Raw genomic sequence first — 16,732 nt, 5'->3', positions numbered from 1 at the left:
TTGAGCATGAAAGCGACTTAGCTGGTTAATGTGCTCGGTGTTGATGCGTGGCCCGAGCATGCGGTGGGACAATGTCCCAGCCCCCAAGCCGATCCCGAGGTGGCGGAGTGAAGAGCTCGGCACTCCGAAGTGGCGACATAGCACGGCCAATGCAGGCCGACAGTGTGACGCCGAAGTCCTCGGCGTGGGTTAATGAAGTGATGACGAAGCCCACGGTCCAGCCGAGGTGACGTGGTATGTCGGTACACCGAGGTGACAGCGCTGCCCGACCCGGATCATCTACATGTGCACAGAAAATAGTGCAAGCCGGAGATAATAGGAATAATAATAAATTAAAAAAATGTTGCATAATTAATAATATATGCAAAGTGAGTAATAAAAGAAATGTGGCCCGTGTGCCGAACACTCGATGAGGTAGAGTTCTCTCAACGATGCCGAAGTCCCTGAGGCAACCGAACATGTCGGTATGGCAATTCGACCAGCAAGGTGATCACGCGAGTCGATTTATGCCGATTGGGACCACGACGTCGGCTTGCGGAAGTGACCGCGTGAGATAGTCGAAGTCGATCGCCTACACACATAAATAGTGCGGTCCAAAAAAGAATAATATCAATATATATAAAATCCTTGCATAATTGCTTTTCGTAAAAATAATTTATTTAAAGAGATGTGGCCTGACGCCGAAGTCAATGTCGATGCAGAGCGTCGGCGCGACGCGGTGAAGGCATGGTAAAGCCTGAATTCACAGGCCGGTCCGAGTTCCGGATGCGGCGTTTCGCCGAACTGTGTATAGAAACTGACCGAACCACCAAGCGACCGTCGTTAATGCGGCCACCATCTGACAGACCTGCGTACAGATGATGGAACAAACCAGAGTAATAATTTCTCAGGAAAAATAAACCCAAGCAAGAAAAAAAATTAGGATTAATAGCACCTGGTTTATCTGTTGTAGCAATATGAAGAAATGTTACTCCTGAAAGGGCATGTAGCCCCTAAGTGTGGTTTTGGTAATTGAATGACAATCTCTATGGACTAATGTTTTCAGTGAGATATATTTGAAGGTTTTGTCCATAGATGGTGCCTCAAGGATATTGGATGGAATCAAGGATGAAGTCCATATATATGAAGATAATGCCTCAAGGATATTGGATGGAATCAAGGATGAAGTCCATATAGATGAATTTATATTTGCTCTAAGCTTTGGTATTAAATGACAATTCCTATGGAGCATCAAGTGCATTGGATCTTATATGAAGATATGTTCCATAGTGATGCTTGAAGTTCTTTGGGTTGTTATGTGAAGATTGCCATCAAAGCATCCGAAGAAGTCCTCATGGTATCCCTCTCTGGATACCCCATGCACACGGGCTTATACCGTGCGCACGGGGTCGAGTGTCAACTCTCTGGATACCCCGTGCTCACGGGGCCTAGGTGTTGGCTCTCGAGATTCCATATCCAGCGAGGTTTCAAGTTGGTCTTCTAAGGATCAAGGCTTGAGAGAATAATCAAAGAGAAGAATTCGAGTTATGGTTTCAAGACAAGATCATGGTGAGCTCATGTGTTGGGTTTCGGTTGATCAAGCCTTGAAGCAAGCAACTAGAGTGAAGAATTCATTATGCCTCTCAAGACAAGATCATGGTGATCAAGTCTTGAAGCAAGCAACTAGAGTGACGAATTCATTATGCCTCTCAAGAGTTTGGGATGGAGTTTTTAGAAGGGCAAGTGGTGACCAAGATGATATTCATACTAGAACTTGATATGGTCATGAAAGAGTCTTTGGTGATATTGTCTTGAAGCAATGAAGTGAAATGAAGAGTTCATTGTGGCTTTCAAGAAACCAAGATGGAGCTTGAAGTAAAGATGTTGGTTGACCAAGATGAAGCTCGAAGAGTATATCTAAGTGGTCAACTCACAAAGCACAAACAATGTACCACGTGAGATCAAGTGATCTAGTGGTATGGTAAGTAATTGTGAATTGTGCTTTGTTACCTAACCCATGCTATATGTTTGTTATGTCTATGTGGGTTAGGTGTTTCTCATAGGCTTGCATCAAAAGGAAAGATCTCGTGTAGCCTATGTGTGGATGACATCAAGTGGTGATGGTCATCGGATTCGAGGAGTCCAAGTGCAAGATGAGATGACATCAAGTGGTGATGGTCATCGAGTTCGGGGAGTCCAGGTGCAAGATGAGAAGCCGGAGGTTATATGCTTTGAAGCTTGCGGTCCACATCATGATCATGTGCATGTGAAGATGGGCTTGAGATAAGGCTTCCCTCATTGCATCATGAGGAAGCAATTCGAGTATCTTCACCAAGTGGTCGTGGACAAGAAAGGGATTCCAACTTGAGGCAAGCATTAAAGTCATCATCAAGCTCAAGTTGAATGTGCAAGGCAAAGGTATTCCTTAGCTAGGTTTTCCTAGTTTTGCCGGTCTCATAGTGCTTGGTGGGAGACCGGATTATAGGTTTGATAGCCGTACTATCAAGAGGGACTCTCGGGCAAGTAGCTTGATCACGTCGCATGTAGAGAGCTCAAACCTTTGCATTACTTGCATCATTCTTTCTTGTTGATCTTGGGTGGTTCTCTATGTGAGGACCTTGGGATTTTCCATAGCTTCAAAACGAGCCCAAGATCATCGAATTCGGAGTCCGTATGCCAAAGTTATCAACGTTTTAGTGGGCTGCTGCTGGCTGTCCTGGGGACTCCGTGTGCACGGGGTATTTGACCCCCGTGGGCACGGGGCCCCATGTGCACGGGGCTTGTACCGTGCGCACGGGACCCCGTGGGCACGGGGTCTAAACCCCCGTGCACACGGGGTGCCCAGGAAATGCCCGTTGGAGCCCCAACGGCTAGTTTCTGAGTTTGGCTATTTAAGGGCCCTTTCCTCCCACCGGTTGGGGGTTGGTTCTTACACTTTCAAAACACCATTTTGAGCCTCTCTACACCTCTCCCAAAGCCCTTTCTCCCCTCTATGTGAAGGGGGATTTGTGGATGGATTTGTGAGCCATTTGTTGATCATATCCATTGCATCCCCTCTCCTCAATCTCCTACTTTCAAAAGTGCATCTTGTGAGATTGAGAGAGTGTGTTGAGCATTTGTTGCTTGGCATTGCATTGCATTTGTTGCATTGGTTTGAGCTCCCCACATCGATTAGTTCGAGTGAGAGTCCGTGAGTTTATTACTCTTGGAGGTTTCGGCCTCCTAGACGGTTTGGTGATATTCATTGTGAAGATTGTGAAGAGGCCTATGTGGCCAAGGTTCCCCCGGAAGCTTCCTCTTGTGGTGTGCTCCGGGGAAGGGTGTTGAAGTGGCCTAGGTGGTCAAGTTCCTCCGGAAGCTTCCTTGCTTGTGGTGTGCTCCGGAGAAGTTTGTAAAGGTGTGGTGGTCGCCTTCAAGACCAACCCCGAGTGAATCGAGGCTCATCCGTTGGGGGTGACTCGAAAAGGAGAATACGGTGAGTCACTTGGTGACGCCCCGGAGCTTTGGCTTCGGCACCGCTCTAACGGAGATTAGCACTCTCACGAGTGTGAACTTCGGGATAAATCCGCGTCTCCGACTCACTTGTGGTTATCTCTTACCCACACCCTTTACTTACCGCAATTCATACTTGCTCATATTGATATATCTTGTGCTAGTTGAATTGTTTAGTTGTTCCTACATTTCCATATCTTGTGATATAGTTTGTGCTTGCTAGTTTCCTTAAGTGCCTATCTTGTTTAGCATAGGTTGTTGGTGCACTTAATTGAGCCTAGCATATTTAGGATTTGTGCTTGAAAGGTATCCGTTTAGTTTAATTCCGCATTAGGATAAAGCCAAATCCGTAACAGTTTTAAAACGCCTATTCACCCCCCCTCTAGTCGTCATCTAGATCCTTTCAACTCCCAAAATTGGGACTTGATCCGCACACCCATTGCATGATGGGCGATGAAGCGACGGCATGGCGATGCTGACAAAGGTTGGCTCGCCGAGGCAAAGCCCCAGGTCCAGCTAACGTGACGAAGCTGGTCGGCTGGTGACGCCGAAATCTCCGGAGTAGGTTGATGAAGAGATAGCGAAGCCCCCGGTCTAGCCGAGAGAATGGAGCGGGTCGGTAAGGAATCATTGCAGCTGCCATGTCAGCCGAGGTGTTGAAGTAGTTCGGCATGATGGACATCGGTGTGAAGAAGCAACAGTGCAGCCATGCCGACGCTGGTCATAACTTGTGACACGGTCAATGCCGGATTGATGAAGTGATTGAGCGGCGATGTCGGCGCGCCTGACCCGTGCAATCCGTGGGGAGATGGTGTTGGTGATGATTTAGCCTTCGCGCTTGCCGAACTCTTGTTCAGCTTGCCGAGTTGATGATCTAATAAGGTTAGGCTCGGCTCGATGAAGCGACGATCTGTCTAGTGCAGGTCGGATGACGTGGAGCAATGTTACCGGACTGGTTTGACACCAGCGTGACGGTGAAGAGTACCTCCGAAAAGGAGCAAAATTTGTGATCATGTGTTCGGAAACAAAACACAATACCCTACAAAGAGATTCTTCCAAAAAGGTTGTCCAATATCCCGTTCATGAATAAAGATGAACTCAGGTCGGATTCGTATTCGCGCAGAAAACAGATCCGAAAAGTGATGCACTAATCGGAAGGTTCCCGGAGTTTGGACGGTCGGATCGAGCTGAAATTTTGAGAGGTGGTAGCTATAAGAATTCTGCAGCCGATCAACGGTTGGATCTTTCAAAGGACGTCTGAGCTAGACGCTGGACACCACTCTCCAAACTCGTCCAGATTCCCGTCCAGATTCGACAAGGCTCTGGTATATCGGAGATCGGCGGAGATTGCTCCACCAGAATGCGACGAAATTTTACAGAGTTGTTGTAGACTCAATTCTGCACAATTCCACCGAAGGAATCGTCAAAGCGATGCTCGAGGAGGTGGTGGTAGCGGATACAAGTTCGCTGTTCGAAAAAATAGCACGGTCGCCCAAGGGCAATGTTGACGTTGAGCCCCCAAGCTCCATGGATGATTCCTCCATGATCATGATAGAGATCGGAGTTAATGTTGATGAAGGCCCTCGTCCGAACATGATGATTGGAGGCAGGGCACAGTCCTCGGTCAAGCCAAGGTGACCACTTGAGCCGGCGATGATGACGTCGCAGTTGATCTGCACGTGAGCCATTGATCTTCTACCGATCACACAACGGAACTCTCAATGAAAGCACCATTGTCGGTGTCAAAACTGGCAGATCTCGGGTAGGGGGTCCCAAGCTATGTGTCATGGATCGATGGGTAACAGGAGACAGGGGACACGATGTTTTACCCAGGTTCGGACCCTCTCTATCGAGGTAATACCCTACTTCCTGCTTGATTGATCTTGATGAATATAGGGTTACAAGAGTTGATCTACCTCGAGATCATATGTTGTGGTCTAAGACCTAAGGGTATGATGAGTAATGTCATAATGATCTATCGACTAGCCTAGCCTCGGCTTATATAACAACCGGAGGCATAGGATAACAAGAGTCCTAGTTGAATACGCCGGTGGAGAGGAGTCCTTGTCTTGATCACCAAGTCTTGTGGAATCTTCCTTGTGTATACATCGGCTGTCCGAACTGGCCCATGAGCAAACGGCCATGGGGGTCCTCGGCCCAATCCAACTGATCGGGAGACGACGTGGTGAGTATCCCCTAGTCCAGGACACCGTCATGTACCCAATAGTTTCCTTGAGTATCCTATGAAGACGCACTTCTCCGATTTGGGTTCGAGCTTATCAGGTTGAAGCTTTTTCACATAAGCATCGCAGCCCCAAGCTTTAAGAAACGACAACTTAGGTTTCTTGCCAAACCACAGTTCATATGGTGTCGTCTCAACGCATTTAGATGGTGCCCTATTTAACGTGAATGCAGTCGTCTCTAAAGCATAACCCCAAAACGATAGTGGTAAATCGGTAAGAGACATCATAGATCGCACCATATCTAATAAAGTAGGGTTACGACGTTCGGACACACCATTACGCTGTGGTGTTCCAGGTGGCGTGAGTTGCAAAACTATTCCACATTGTTTCAAATGAAGACCAAACTCGTAACTCAAATATTCGCCTCCGTGATCAGATCGTAGAAACTTTATTTTCTTGTTACGATGATTTTCCACTTCACTCTGAAATTTATTGAACTTTTCAAATGTTTTAGACTTATGTTTCATTAACTAGATATACCCATATCTGCTCAAATCGTCCGTGAAGGTCAGAAAATAACGATACCCGCCGCGAGCCTCAACACTCATCGGACCGCATACATCGGTATGTATTATTTCCAATAAGTCAGTGGCTCGCTCCATTGTTCCGGAGAACAGAGTCTTAGTCATCTTGCCCATGAGGCATGGTTCGCAAGCATCAAGTGATTCATAATCAAGTGATTCCAAAAGCACATCAGCATGGAGTTTCTTCATGCTCTTTACACCAATATGACCTAAACGGTAGTGCCACAAATAAGTTGCACTATCATTATTAACTTTGCATCTTTTGGCTTCAATATTATGAATATGTGTATCACTATGATCGAGATTCAACAAAAATAGACCGCTCATGAAGGGTGCACGACCATAAAAGATATTACTCATATAAATAGAACAACCATTATTCTCCGATGTAAATGAATAACCGTCTCGCATCAAACATGATCCAGATATAATGTTCATGCTCAACGCTGGCACCAAATTACACTTATTCAGGTCTAAAACTAATCCCGAAGGTAGATGTAGAGGTAGCGTGCCGACGGCGATCACTTCGACCTTGGAACCATTTCCGACGCACATCGTCACCTCGTCCTTAGCCGATCTTCGTTTAATCCGTAGCCCCTGTTTCGAGTTGCAAATATGAGCAACAAAACCAGTATCAAATACCCAGGCGCTACTACGAGCATTAGTAAGGTACACATCAATAACATGTATATCAAATATACCTTTCACTTTGCCATCCGTCTTATCCGCCAAATACTTGGGGCAGTTCCGCTTCCAGTGACCAGTCCCTTTGCAGTAGAAGCACTCAGTTTCAGGCTTAGGTCCAGACTTGGGCTTCTTCCCGGGAGCAGCAACTTGCTTGCTATTCTTCTTGAAGTTCCCCTTCTTCCCTTTGCCATTTTTCTTGAAACTAGTGGTCTTGTTAACCATCAACACTTGACGCTCCTTCTTGATTTCTACCTCCGCAGCCTTAAGCATTGTGAAGAGCTCGGGAATTGTCTTTTCCATCCCTTGCATGTTATAGTTCATCATGAAGCCTTTATAGCTTGGCGACAGTGATTGAAGAACTCTGTCAATGACACTATCATCAGGAAGATTAACTCCCAGTTGAGTCAAGTGGTTATGGTACCCAGACATTCTGAGTATGTGTTCACTGACAGAACTATTCTCCTCCATCTTGCAGCTATAGAACTTGTTGGAGACTTCATATCTCTCAACTCGGGCATTTGCTTGAAATATTAACTTCAACTCCTGGAACATCTCATATGCTCCATGACGTTCAAAACGTCTTTGAATTCCCGATTCTAAGCCATAAAGCATGGCACACTGAACTATCGAGCAGTCATCAGGTTTAGTCTGCCAGACGTTCATAACGTCCGGAGTTGCTCCTGCAGCGGGCCTTGCACCTAGCGGTGCTTCCAGGACGTAATGCTTCTATGCAGCAATGAGGATAATCCTCAAATTACGAACCCAGTCCATGTAGTTGCTACCATCATCTTTCAACTTAGCTTTCTCTAGGAACGCATTAAAATTCAAGGGAACGGTAGCACGAGCCATTGATCTACAACAACATAGATATGCAAAAACTATCAGGACTAAGTTCATGATAAATTAAAGTTCAATTAATCATATTACTTAAGAACACCCACTTAGATTGACATCCCTCTAGTCATCTAAATGATCACGTGATCCATATCAACTAAACCATGTCCGATCATCACGTGAGATGGAGTAGTTTTCAATGGTGAACATCTCTATGTTGATCATATCTACTATATGATTCACGCTCGACCTTTCGGTCTCAGTGTTCCGAGGCCATATCTGCATATGCTAGGCTCGTCAAGTTTAACCCGAGTATTCTGCACGTGCAAAACTGCCTTGCACCCGTTGTATGTGAACGTAGAGCTTATCACACCCGATCATCACGTGGTGTCTCGGCATGACGAATTGTAGCAACGGTGCATACTCAGGGAGAACACTTAGAACTTCAAATAACTGGCTTGCACCCGTTGTATGTGAACGTAGAGCTTATCACACCCGATCATCACGTGGTGTCTCGGCACGATGAACTGTAGCAACGATGCATACTCAGGGAGAACACTTATACCTTGAAATTTAGTGAGGGATCATCTTATAATGCTACCGCTGTACTAAGCAAAATAAGATGCATAAAAGATAAACATCACATGCTATCAAAAAATATGTGACATGATATGGCCATTGATACGTCTCCAACATATCTATAATTTATGAAGTATTCATGCTATTATATTATCCATCTTGGATGTTTAATGGGCTTTACTATGCACTTTTATATTATTTTTGGGACTAACCTATTAACCCAGAGCCCAGTGCCAGTTTTTGTTTTCCCTTGTTTCAGTGTTTCGCAGAAAAGGAATATCAAACGGAGTCCAAACGGAATGAAACCTTCGGGAGCATGATTTTTGGAACGAACGTGATCCGGGAGACTTGGAGTTGAAGTCAGGGAAGCTTCGAGGTGGCCACGAGGCAGGGAGGCGCGCCTGCCCCCCTGGGCGCGCCCCCACCCTCGTGGGCCCCTCGTGGCTCCCCTTACCGACTTCTTTCGCCTATATATATATATGCATATACCCTAAAAACATCAAAAAGCAGAATAGATCAGGAGTTCCGCCGCCGCAAGCCTCTGTAGCCACAAAAAACCAATCGGGACCCTGTTCCGGCACCCTGCCGGAGGGGGTATCCCTCACCGGTGGCCATCTTCATCATCCCAGCGCTCTCCATGACGAGGAGGGAGTAGTTCACCCTCGGGGCTGAGGGTATGTACCAGTAGCTATGTGTTTGATCTCTCTCTCGTGTTCTTGAGGTGGTACGATCTTGATGTATCGCGAGCTTTTCTATTATAGTTGGATCTTATGATGTTTCTCCCCCTCTACTCTCTTGTAATGGATTGAGTTTTCCCTTTGAAGTTATCTTATCGGATTGAGTCTTTAAAGATTTGAGAACACTTGATGTATGTCTTGCCGTGCTTATCTGTGGTGACAATGGGATATCACGTGATCCACTTGATGTATGTTTTGGTGATCAACTTGCGGGTTCCGCCCATGAACCTATGCATAGGGGTTGGCACACGTTTTCGTCTTGACTCTCCGGTAGAAACTTTGGGGCACTCTTTGAAGTACTTTGTGTTGGTTTGAATAGATGAATCTGAGATTGTGTGATGCATATCATATAATCATACCCACGGATACTTGAGGTGACATTGGAGTATCTAGGTGACATTAGGGTTTTGGTTGATTTGTGTCTTAAGGTGTTATTCTAGTATGAACTCTATGATAGATCGAACGGAAAGAATAGCTTCATGTTGTTTTACTACGGACTCTAGAATAGATCGATCAGAAAGGATAACTTTGAGGTGGTTTCGTACCCTACCATAATCTCTTTGTTTGTTCTCCGCTATTAGTGACTTTGGAGTGACTCTTTGTTGCATGTTGAGGGATAGTTATATGATCCAATTATGTTATTATTGTTGAGAGAACTTGCACTAGTGAAAGTATGAACCCTAGGCCTTGTTTCAACGCATTGCAATACCGTTTGTGCTCACTTTTATCATTAGTTACCTTGCTGTTTTTATATTTTCATATTACAAAAACCTATATCTACCATCCATATTGCACTTGTATCACCATCTCTTCGCCGAACTAGTCCACCTATACAATTTATCATTGTATTGGGTGTGTTGGGGACACAAGAGACTCTTTGTTATTTGGTTGCAGGGTTGTTTGAGAGAGACCATCTTCATCCTATGACTCCCACGGATTGATAAACTTTAGGTCATTCACTTGAGGGAAATTTGCTACTGTCCTACAAACCTCTGCACTTGGAGGCCCAACAACGTCTACAAGAAGAAGGTTGTGTAGTAGACATCAGCCATCATCATCTTGTTCCTTTAATCTCCATATCCAAAGCACCGTCATGATCTCCATCGTCACCGGCTTGACACCTTGATCTCCATCGTAGCGTCGTTGTCGTCTCGCCAACTATTGCTTCTACGACTATCGCTACCGCATAGTGATAAAGTAAAGCAATTACATGGCGATTGCATTTCATACAATAAAGCGACAACCATAAGGCTCCTGCCAGTTGCCGATAACTTTTGCAAAACATGATAATCTCATACAACAATTTATATCTCATCACGTCTTGACCATATCACATCACAACATGCCCTGCAAAAACAAGTTAGACGTCCTCTACTTTGTTGTTGCAAGTTTTACGTTGCTGCTACGGGCTTCTAACAAGAACCGTTTTTACCTACACATCAAAACCACAACGAGTTTTGGTCAAGTGTGTTGTTTTAACCTTCAACAAGGACCGGCCGTAGTCAAATTCGATTCAACTAAAGTTGGAGAAACAGACACCCGCCAGCCACCTATGTGCAAAGCACGTCGGTAGAACCGGTCTCATGAACGTGGTCATGTAATGTTGGTCTGGGCCGCTTCATCCAACAATACCGCCGAATCAAAATAAGACGTTGGTGGTAAGCTGTATGACTATTATCACCCACAACTCTTTGTGTTCTACTCGTGCATATCATCTACGCATAGACCTGGCTCTGATGCCACTATTGGGGAACGTAGAATGCAATTTCAAAAACTTTCCTACGATCACGCAAGATCTATCTAGGAGATGCATAGCAACGAGAGGGGGATAGTGTGTCCATGTACCCTCATAGACCGAAAGCGGAAGCGTTAGTTTAACGCCGTTGATGTAGTCGAACGTCTTCACGATCCAACCGATCTTAGTACCGAACGTACGGCACCTCCGTGTTCAACACACGTTCAGCTCGATGACGTTCCTCGAACTCTTGATCCAGCAGAGAGTCGAGGGAGAGTTCCGTCAGCACGATGGCGTGGTGACGGTGATGGTGATGTGATCCCGTAGGGCTTCGTCAAAGCACTACGACGCTATGACCGGAGGAGTAAACTATGGAGGGGGGCACCGCACACGGCTAAGAGAACAATTGATGTGCCTTTGGGGGTGCCCCCGCCCCTGTATATAAAGGAGGGGAGGGGAGGCTGGCCGGCCCTAGGGGGCGCGCCAAGTGGGGGGAGTCCCACTAGAACTCCTCGTCCTAGTTGGGACCCCCCTTTCCTTCCAACGGAGAGGGGAAAGGGGAAAGAGGGGGAGAGGGAGAAGGAAAGGGGGGCCGCACCCCCCACCCCTTGTCCAATTCGGATTGGCTTGGGGGGGGCGCCACCTCCTGTGGCCTGCCTCCTCCTCTCCACTATGGCCCATGAGGCCCATTAACTTTCCCAGGGGGTTCCGGTAACCTCCTGGTACTCCAAAAAATCCCCAAACCTCTTCGGAACCATTCCGGTGTCCGTAGATAACCTTCCAATATATGAATCTTTACCTCTCGACCATTTCGAGACTCCTCGTCATGTCCGTGATCTCATCTGGGACTTTGAACAAACTTCGGTCACCAAAACACATAACTCATAATACAAATCGTCATCGAACGTTAAGCGTGCGAACCCTACGGGTTCGAGAACTATGTAGACATGACCGAGACACATCTCCGGTCAATAACCAACAGCGGAACCTGGATGCTCATATTGGTTCCTACATATCCTACGAAGATCTTTATCGGTCAAACCGCAATAACAACATACGTTATTGCCTTTGTCATCGGTATGTTACTTGCCCGAGATTCGGTCGTCAGTATCATCATACCTAGTTCAATCTCGTTACCGGCAAGTCTTTTTACTCGTTCCATAATGCATCATCCCGTAACTAACTCATTAGTCACATTGCTTGCAAGGCTTATAGTGATGTTGCATTACCGAGAGGGCCCAGAGATACCTCTCCGATACTCGGAGTGACAAAACATAATCTCGATCTATGCCAACCCAACAAACACCTTCGGAGACACCTGTAGAGCATCTTTATAATCACCCAGTTACGTTGTGACGTTTGATAGTACACAAGGTGTTCCTCCGGTATTCGGGAGTTGCATAATCTCATAGTCAGAGGAATATGTATAAGTCATGAAGAAAGCAATAACAATAAAACTTAATGATCATTATGCTAAGCTAACAGATGGGTCTTGTCCATCACATCATTCTCTAATGATGTGATCCCGTTCATCAAATGACAACACATGTCTATGGTCAGGAAACTTACCCATTTTTTATTAACGAGCTAGTTAAGTAGAGGCATACTAGGGACACTCTGTTTTGTCTATGTATTCACACATGTACTAAGTTTCCGGTTAATACAATTTTAGCATAAATAATAAACATTTATCATGATATAAGGAAATATAAATAATAACTTTATTATTGTCGGCGTATTTCCTCCACTTGCCGCCTGCTGTGCCGCCTCTCCGCCTGCTCCGTCGCCTCGCCACGTGCCGGCCGCCTCCTCCCCCTCGTCTCGCCGCTTCTCTTCCTTCGCACCAGGAGATCCAGAGGGAAGGATCCCCTTTTCTGCAAAGCCCGCGACTTCCCGGCTCCGGCGGCCGCGCTCATGTCCTGGAGGGAGTTGGGGCTCGATCTGGAGGCATGGAAGATCCTCGAGCTCCTCAACCACCAGTTCCTCCTCCAGACCCCGAGCGGCTGCTGCGGAAGTTGACGGCGTGGGGAAGACGACCACGGCATGGGGAAGACGAAGACTTGCTCCAGCCACATGCCACTGCCCCGTGCTCGTCTTGCCGCTGCCATTTCCCTCCTCGAGCTGGCGGATTGATGATGGAGGACCCGCCCTCTTCGCTCCACCGACGCCGTCGCTGCCGCTTCTACTTCTGCTTCTGCTGCCCGCTCGCCCACGGTAGCGCATGTCTGTCTTCTAGCTGCTGATTTCTTTCTGGTGAAGCAAGCAACTGAGCTGGTTTTGTTCTTGTCCTCTTGGACTGTGCAGCGATTGGAGGAGGACTTGGTGCAGAGGAATGGAGTACGAGTATGGATCCTGCTTCCATTGATCTCAGGTGAGCTTGCTAGACGAGTACAGATGCGCCCTTGATGATTTTAAAACTATTGTTAGCCATGGAATTCGAGAGAGCAACCACACATTGAAACAACATTGGGCATACAGTATGCTTTGATCTCCAATGTTCAACTACTGTTAGCTTGAGATGAACATACAGTATGCTTGACTGTATAACTGTAAATTTGCCTAAACATATGCTTGAGATGAACATGCCACTATCCAGTAAGATAAGATAAAACCATGACAGTTTTGACTAGGAAGCATGACAATCTCAAACTAATTGAGTAAGAATTCAGTAAACTTGTGTGTCTAGGAATCAAAACCTGAACATCAACTTGACAGATCAAAAGTTCAAAACCTGACAGATCAAAAGTAATTGAGTAAAAATTGAGTAAACTTGACAGATCAAAACCTGACAGAAATCGACAGGTTTTGGAAGAAAATGACAGGTTCTGAACACCAACTTGACTGAATGATACAGTTAATTCTGATTGTTAATAGCAGAATAATACAGTTAACAGGAAAGTAATGGAGTGAGAAATCTTACTGTAAATTCAGTTACTGTAGTTACCGAAACTTCAAAAGTTAACTGAAATTTTTGTCCTCTTGGATTCAGCTACTGAACATGATCACCATAACATTATCATATTCTGATTGTACTTGTGTTCAAAAGTTAACTGAATTTTTTTGTGAAGTTTTAAACAAAATGATTACTATTGCATCTAGGAATCATTGTTCTGCTGCTATATGTAGTGGTGCTGCTATATGATCATGATGGAATATGCATTTACATAGACTGGCTGATGGCTCAACATATTCTTGACTTTGTTACATATCTTACTGATTCTTCTTGACAGTGTAAATTCAAACAACAACAGTAACAATTAACTGAACTTCTTTTGAGTGCATTTATCACTCCAGAAAACTTTCAACAAAACATTCTTGCTGAAAGTTATTTGTGATCCTTTCCCCTGTAGTTGGGCTAGTTACAGGTTACACATAGGCTCGTCATCCAGTTGGAGTTGAGCTGCTAGATGCAAAATAGACTTTTGATAGCTCTGATTTATGTTAGCCAAATGAGGTACTGTTAATTTCGGATTCACCCAAGGATGGTACTAGCATGGTTTTGCATCAGAATGGCTTTGCATCAGAGCATCAGAATAATTACAAGAGTTACACTGCATGATTTTGCATCAGAGCAAATGATTTTACATCATTCTGAAATTCAATTTGAATCAAAGCATCAGAATGATTTGGCATCAGAGCATCAGACTAAGTGTTCAGAATTTTCCAGCAAACTTTACTCAATTTGAATTTTAATTTCACTTTCAAGTTCAGTACATATCTCTGCATTGTCTGTTTGTACACTTAGCTACAGTCAATGCTCAAGGCTACAGTCTCTGCATTTATCTGTTTGTACACTGAATCAAATTAGATACAGTCTCTGCATTTGTCTGTTTGTACACTGAATCAAGTTACCATCAAATTTCTCTTACTCCATCAAATTACTCTTGGCTGTAGCTCTCAGACAAAATTAAGCGAATCAGAATTACTCTTGCAAATAAATTTCTCAGACAAGATTAAGCGAATCAGGATCAAGTAATGCTCTAACAGTTTGCATCAGGTTGTGCTTCTTCCTGGGTGTACACTGATTATTCCGGATCCACTCGATTCAGTGCTCAAATGATCTGAGTTTAACGAGCATCAATTAAACACACTGCTCAATTTCCTGATCCATTGCCCAACTGCAGAGGCGGCAGAGGAGGCGGGAGGAAGTCATGGAGTAGTACCAGCAGAGGCAGAAGAGGTGGCGGGAAGAAGTCGAGGCCAATCGATTAGAAGTAGAGGCAGCAACAGAGGTGGGAGGCGGCACTTGTCCTGCGAGCAGGTGGGTGGCGGCGGCCAAAGGAAGCGCACTCATGGAGGAAGCGCACCAGCGGCTCGGGGCGCGACTCCTGTACATCGTATTTTCAACGGGTGGCATCACCTGTGCCGCTCGGAGGAGAGATGGAGGCCGGCGCCGGCATAGGAGATGGAGGCCGGCGGTGGGGGCTCCGGCGAGGCGGCGGAGGCCGTACACGTTATGCAGGGGTGGTGCAGGTGAGCGGCGGCGGCGCAGGTGGGTGGAGGTGGTAGTCCTGCGAGCTGGGCCGGCGGTAGCGCGCGAGGCCTGACGGCGGCTCCGCTTGGGGAAGCTTTCGACGGTGCCGACACGGAAGAAGGAAGGTGGAAGCGGGGTGATTTGCACGAGAATTAAATCTCTGAGGTTTTTTTTTGCAAAAACAAAGTTGAACTACGGCCGGACAACTTTTTTTGGACGGAGGGAGTAGGAATTACACTGTAATTTCTTGGATTTGTATCCAGAACATTGTACCTGTAATGATTTCGAGTATGAATAGAGTTACATGTGTTTCTCAGAAAGAACGTTAGTGAGGCATAATGCATTTTTTTAGGCGTGGCGTCGTGCATTTTGACCCATACAAAGTTTCTTTGCTACTTTGTAGTAAGCCACACATGTACTTACTTTGTTTTTTTAGTGTAATAGAACTTTAGTCATCAAATGATCGATAGATCATTTATTAGCAAAGATGAAATAAAGTCCAGGAAAGAAGAATCCAAATAGGAAGAAGATCTAGAATTAAGAGAAGTATTAGCTAAACAATTTTCCACCTCATTTAAGCTTCCTAATAGCAGCGTTGATGATCAATCTAACTAAATCATTGGCTAACTGTTTGCACTCCGTTATCACAAGCCCTATCAGGGCCAAAGTTATCTTTCTCCTTTTGCATGGTTCAAGCAACCTGACTCAATAATCACCTTGTTGCAGCCAATATTCAAAGCCAACTCAAACCATTTCGATTAGCAATTATTTCAGCTGAGCCCATGCTACTCACATGGGGTAAGAACTAGGTCGCAGCCGGAATGAAATTCCCATATTCATCTCACGCCAATGCTCCAGTAGCACCTGAAAAGGTTTCCTCGGATAAAGAAGCATCCACGCTAACTTAAATAACTCCATTTGTCGACCTCTTCTTCATTTGATCACACTTGCACTTGGGAATTTTGAAGATGACACTCTATTGAAATTTGTGGCTAGAACTTTGATGGCAAGGGCCGATCTCTCACACGACTGCATTGATTCTCCTCTCACCAGCTGTCTTTGTTGCCACCATATGAACCACGCTACAACAGCTGCAAGTTCTGTCGATGGGATATCTCCAATCATAGTCTAGTTTAGCAAGAATTCCCAAAGTGAATATTCTCAAGCGATCCTCCAACATTGCTTCATTAACTTCCTCAATTAGGTCGAGTTCTTTCCAAATTTTCTTTGCTCACACACGATATAATAGACAGTGTTGTATGTCCTCTATACCAATAGAACATAGTGGACATTGAACAGTAGTACAAATGTGTCATTCAACAGTAACTCAATAGCAAGGTAACTCTCCATGTAACCCCCTTCCAGGTGAAGACCCCATATTTCCTTCCAAATCAGATTAAATGTTGCACCTCCCTGACCATCTGAGTTAGTCAGTCTCTACCCGTATT

At 45.4% G+C, this 16,732-nt stretch overlaps 1 protein-coding gene across 1 annotated transcript; it reads left to right on the top strand.

The window, feature by feature from the left end:
• The first annotated feature begins 12,571 nt into the window (after positions 1-12,571).
• LOC123079966 (uncharacterized) lies at positions 12,572-15,604 on the top strand. Its single transcript, XM_044502808.1, has 3 exons — positions 12,572-13,024; positions 13,115-13,181; positions 14,935-15,604. The coding sequence occupies exons 1-3, from the start codon at positions 12,760-12,762 to the stop codon at positions 15,020-15,022; spliced, it is 420 nt and encodes a 139-aa protein (XP_044358743.1). The 5' UTR covers positions 12,572-12,759; the 3' UTR covers positions 15,023-15,604.
• The last annotated feature ends 1,128 nt before the right edge of the window (positions 15,605-16,732 follow it).

Source organism: Triticum aestivum, chromosome 3D (assembly GCF_018294505.1).
Source record: "Triticum aestivum cultivar Chinese Spring chromosome 3D, IWGSC CS RefSeq v2.1, whole genome shotgun sequence".
Taxonomy (NCBI): Eukaryota; Viridiplantae; Streptophyta; class Magnoliopsida; order Poales; family Poaceae; genus Triticum; species Triticum aestivum.
Note: the sequence above shows the minus strand (reverse complement) of the source record. Positions and strands in the feature narration are given on the sequence as shown.

Coding starts and splice junctions, on each gene's coding strand:
- LOC123079966 (XM_044502808.1), top strand. CDS start 12,760: ATGGAAGATCCTCGAGCTCCTCAACCACCAGTTCCTCCTCCAGACCCC. Junction 13,025..13,114: donor CTGCTGCCCGCTCGCCCACG/GTAGCGCATGTC, acceptor TGGACTGTGCAG/CGATTGGAGGAGGACTTGGT. Junction 13,182..14,934: donor CCTGCTTCCATTGATCTCAG/GTGAGCTTGCTA, acceptor GCCCAACTGCAG/AGGCGGCAGAGGAGGCGGGA.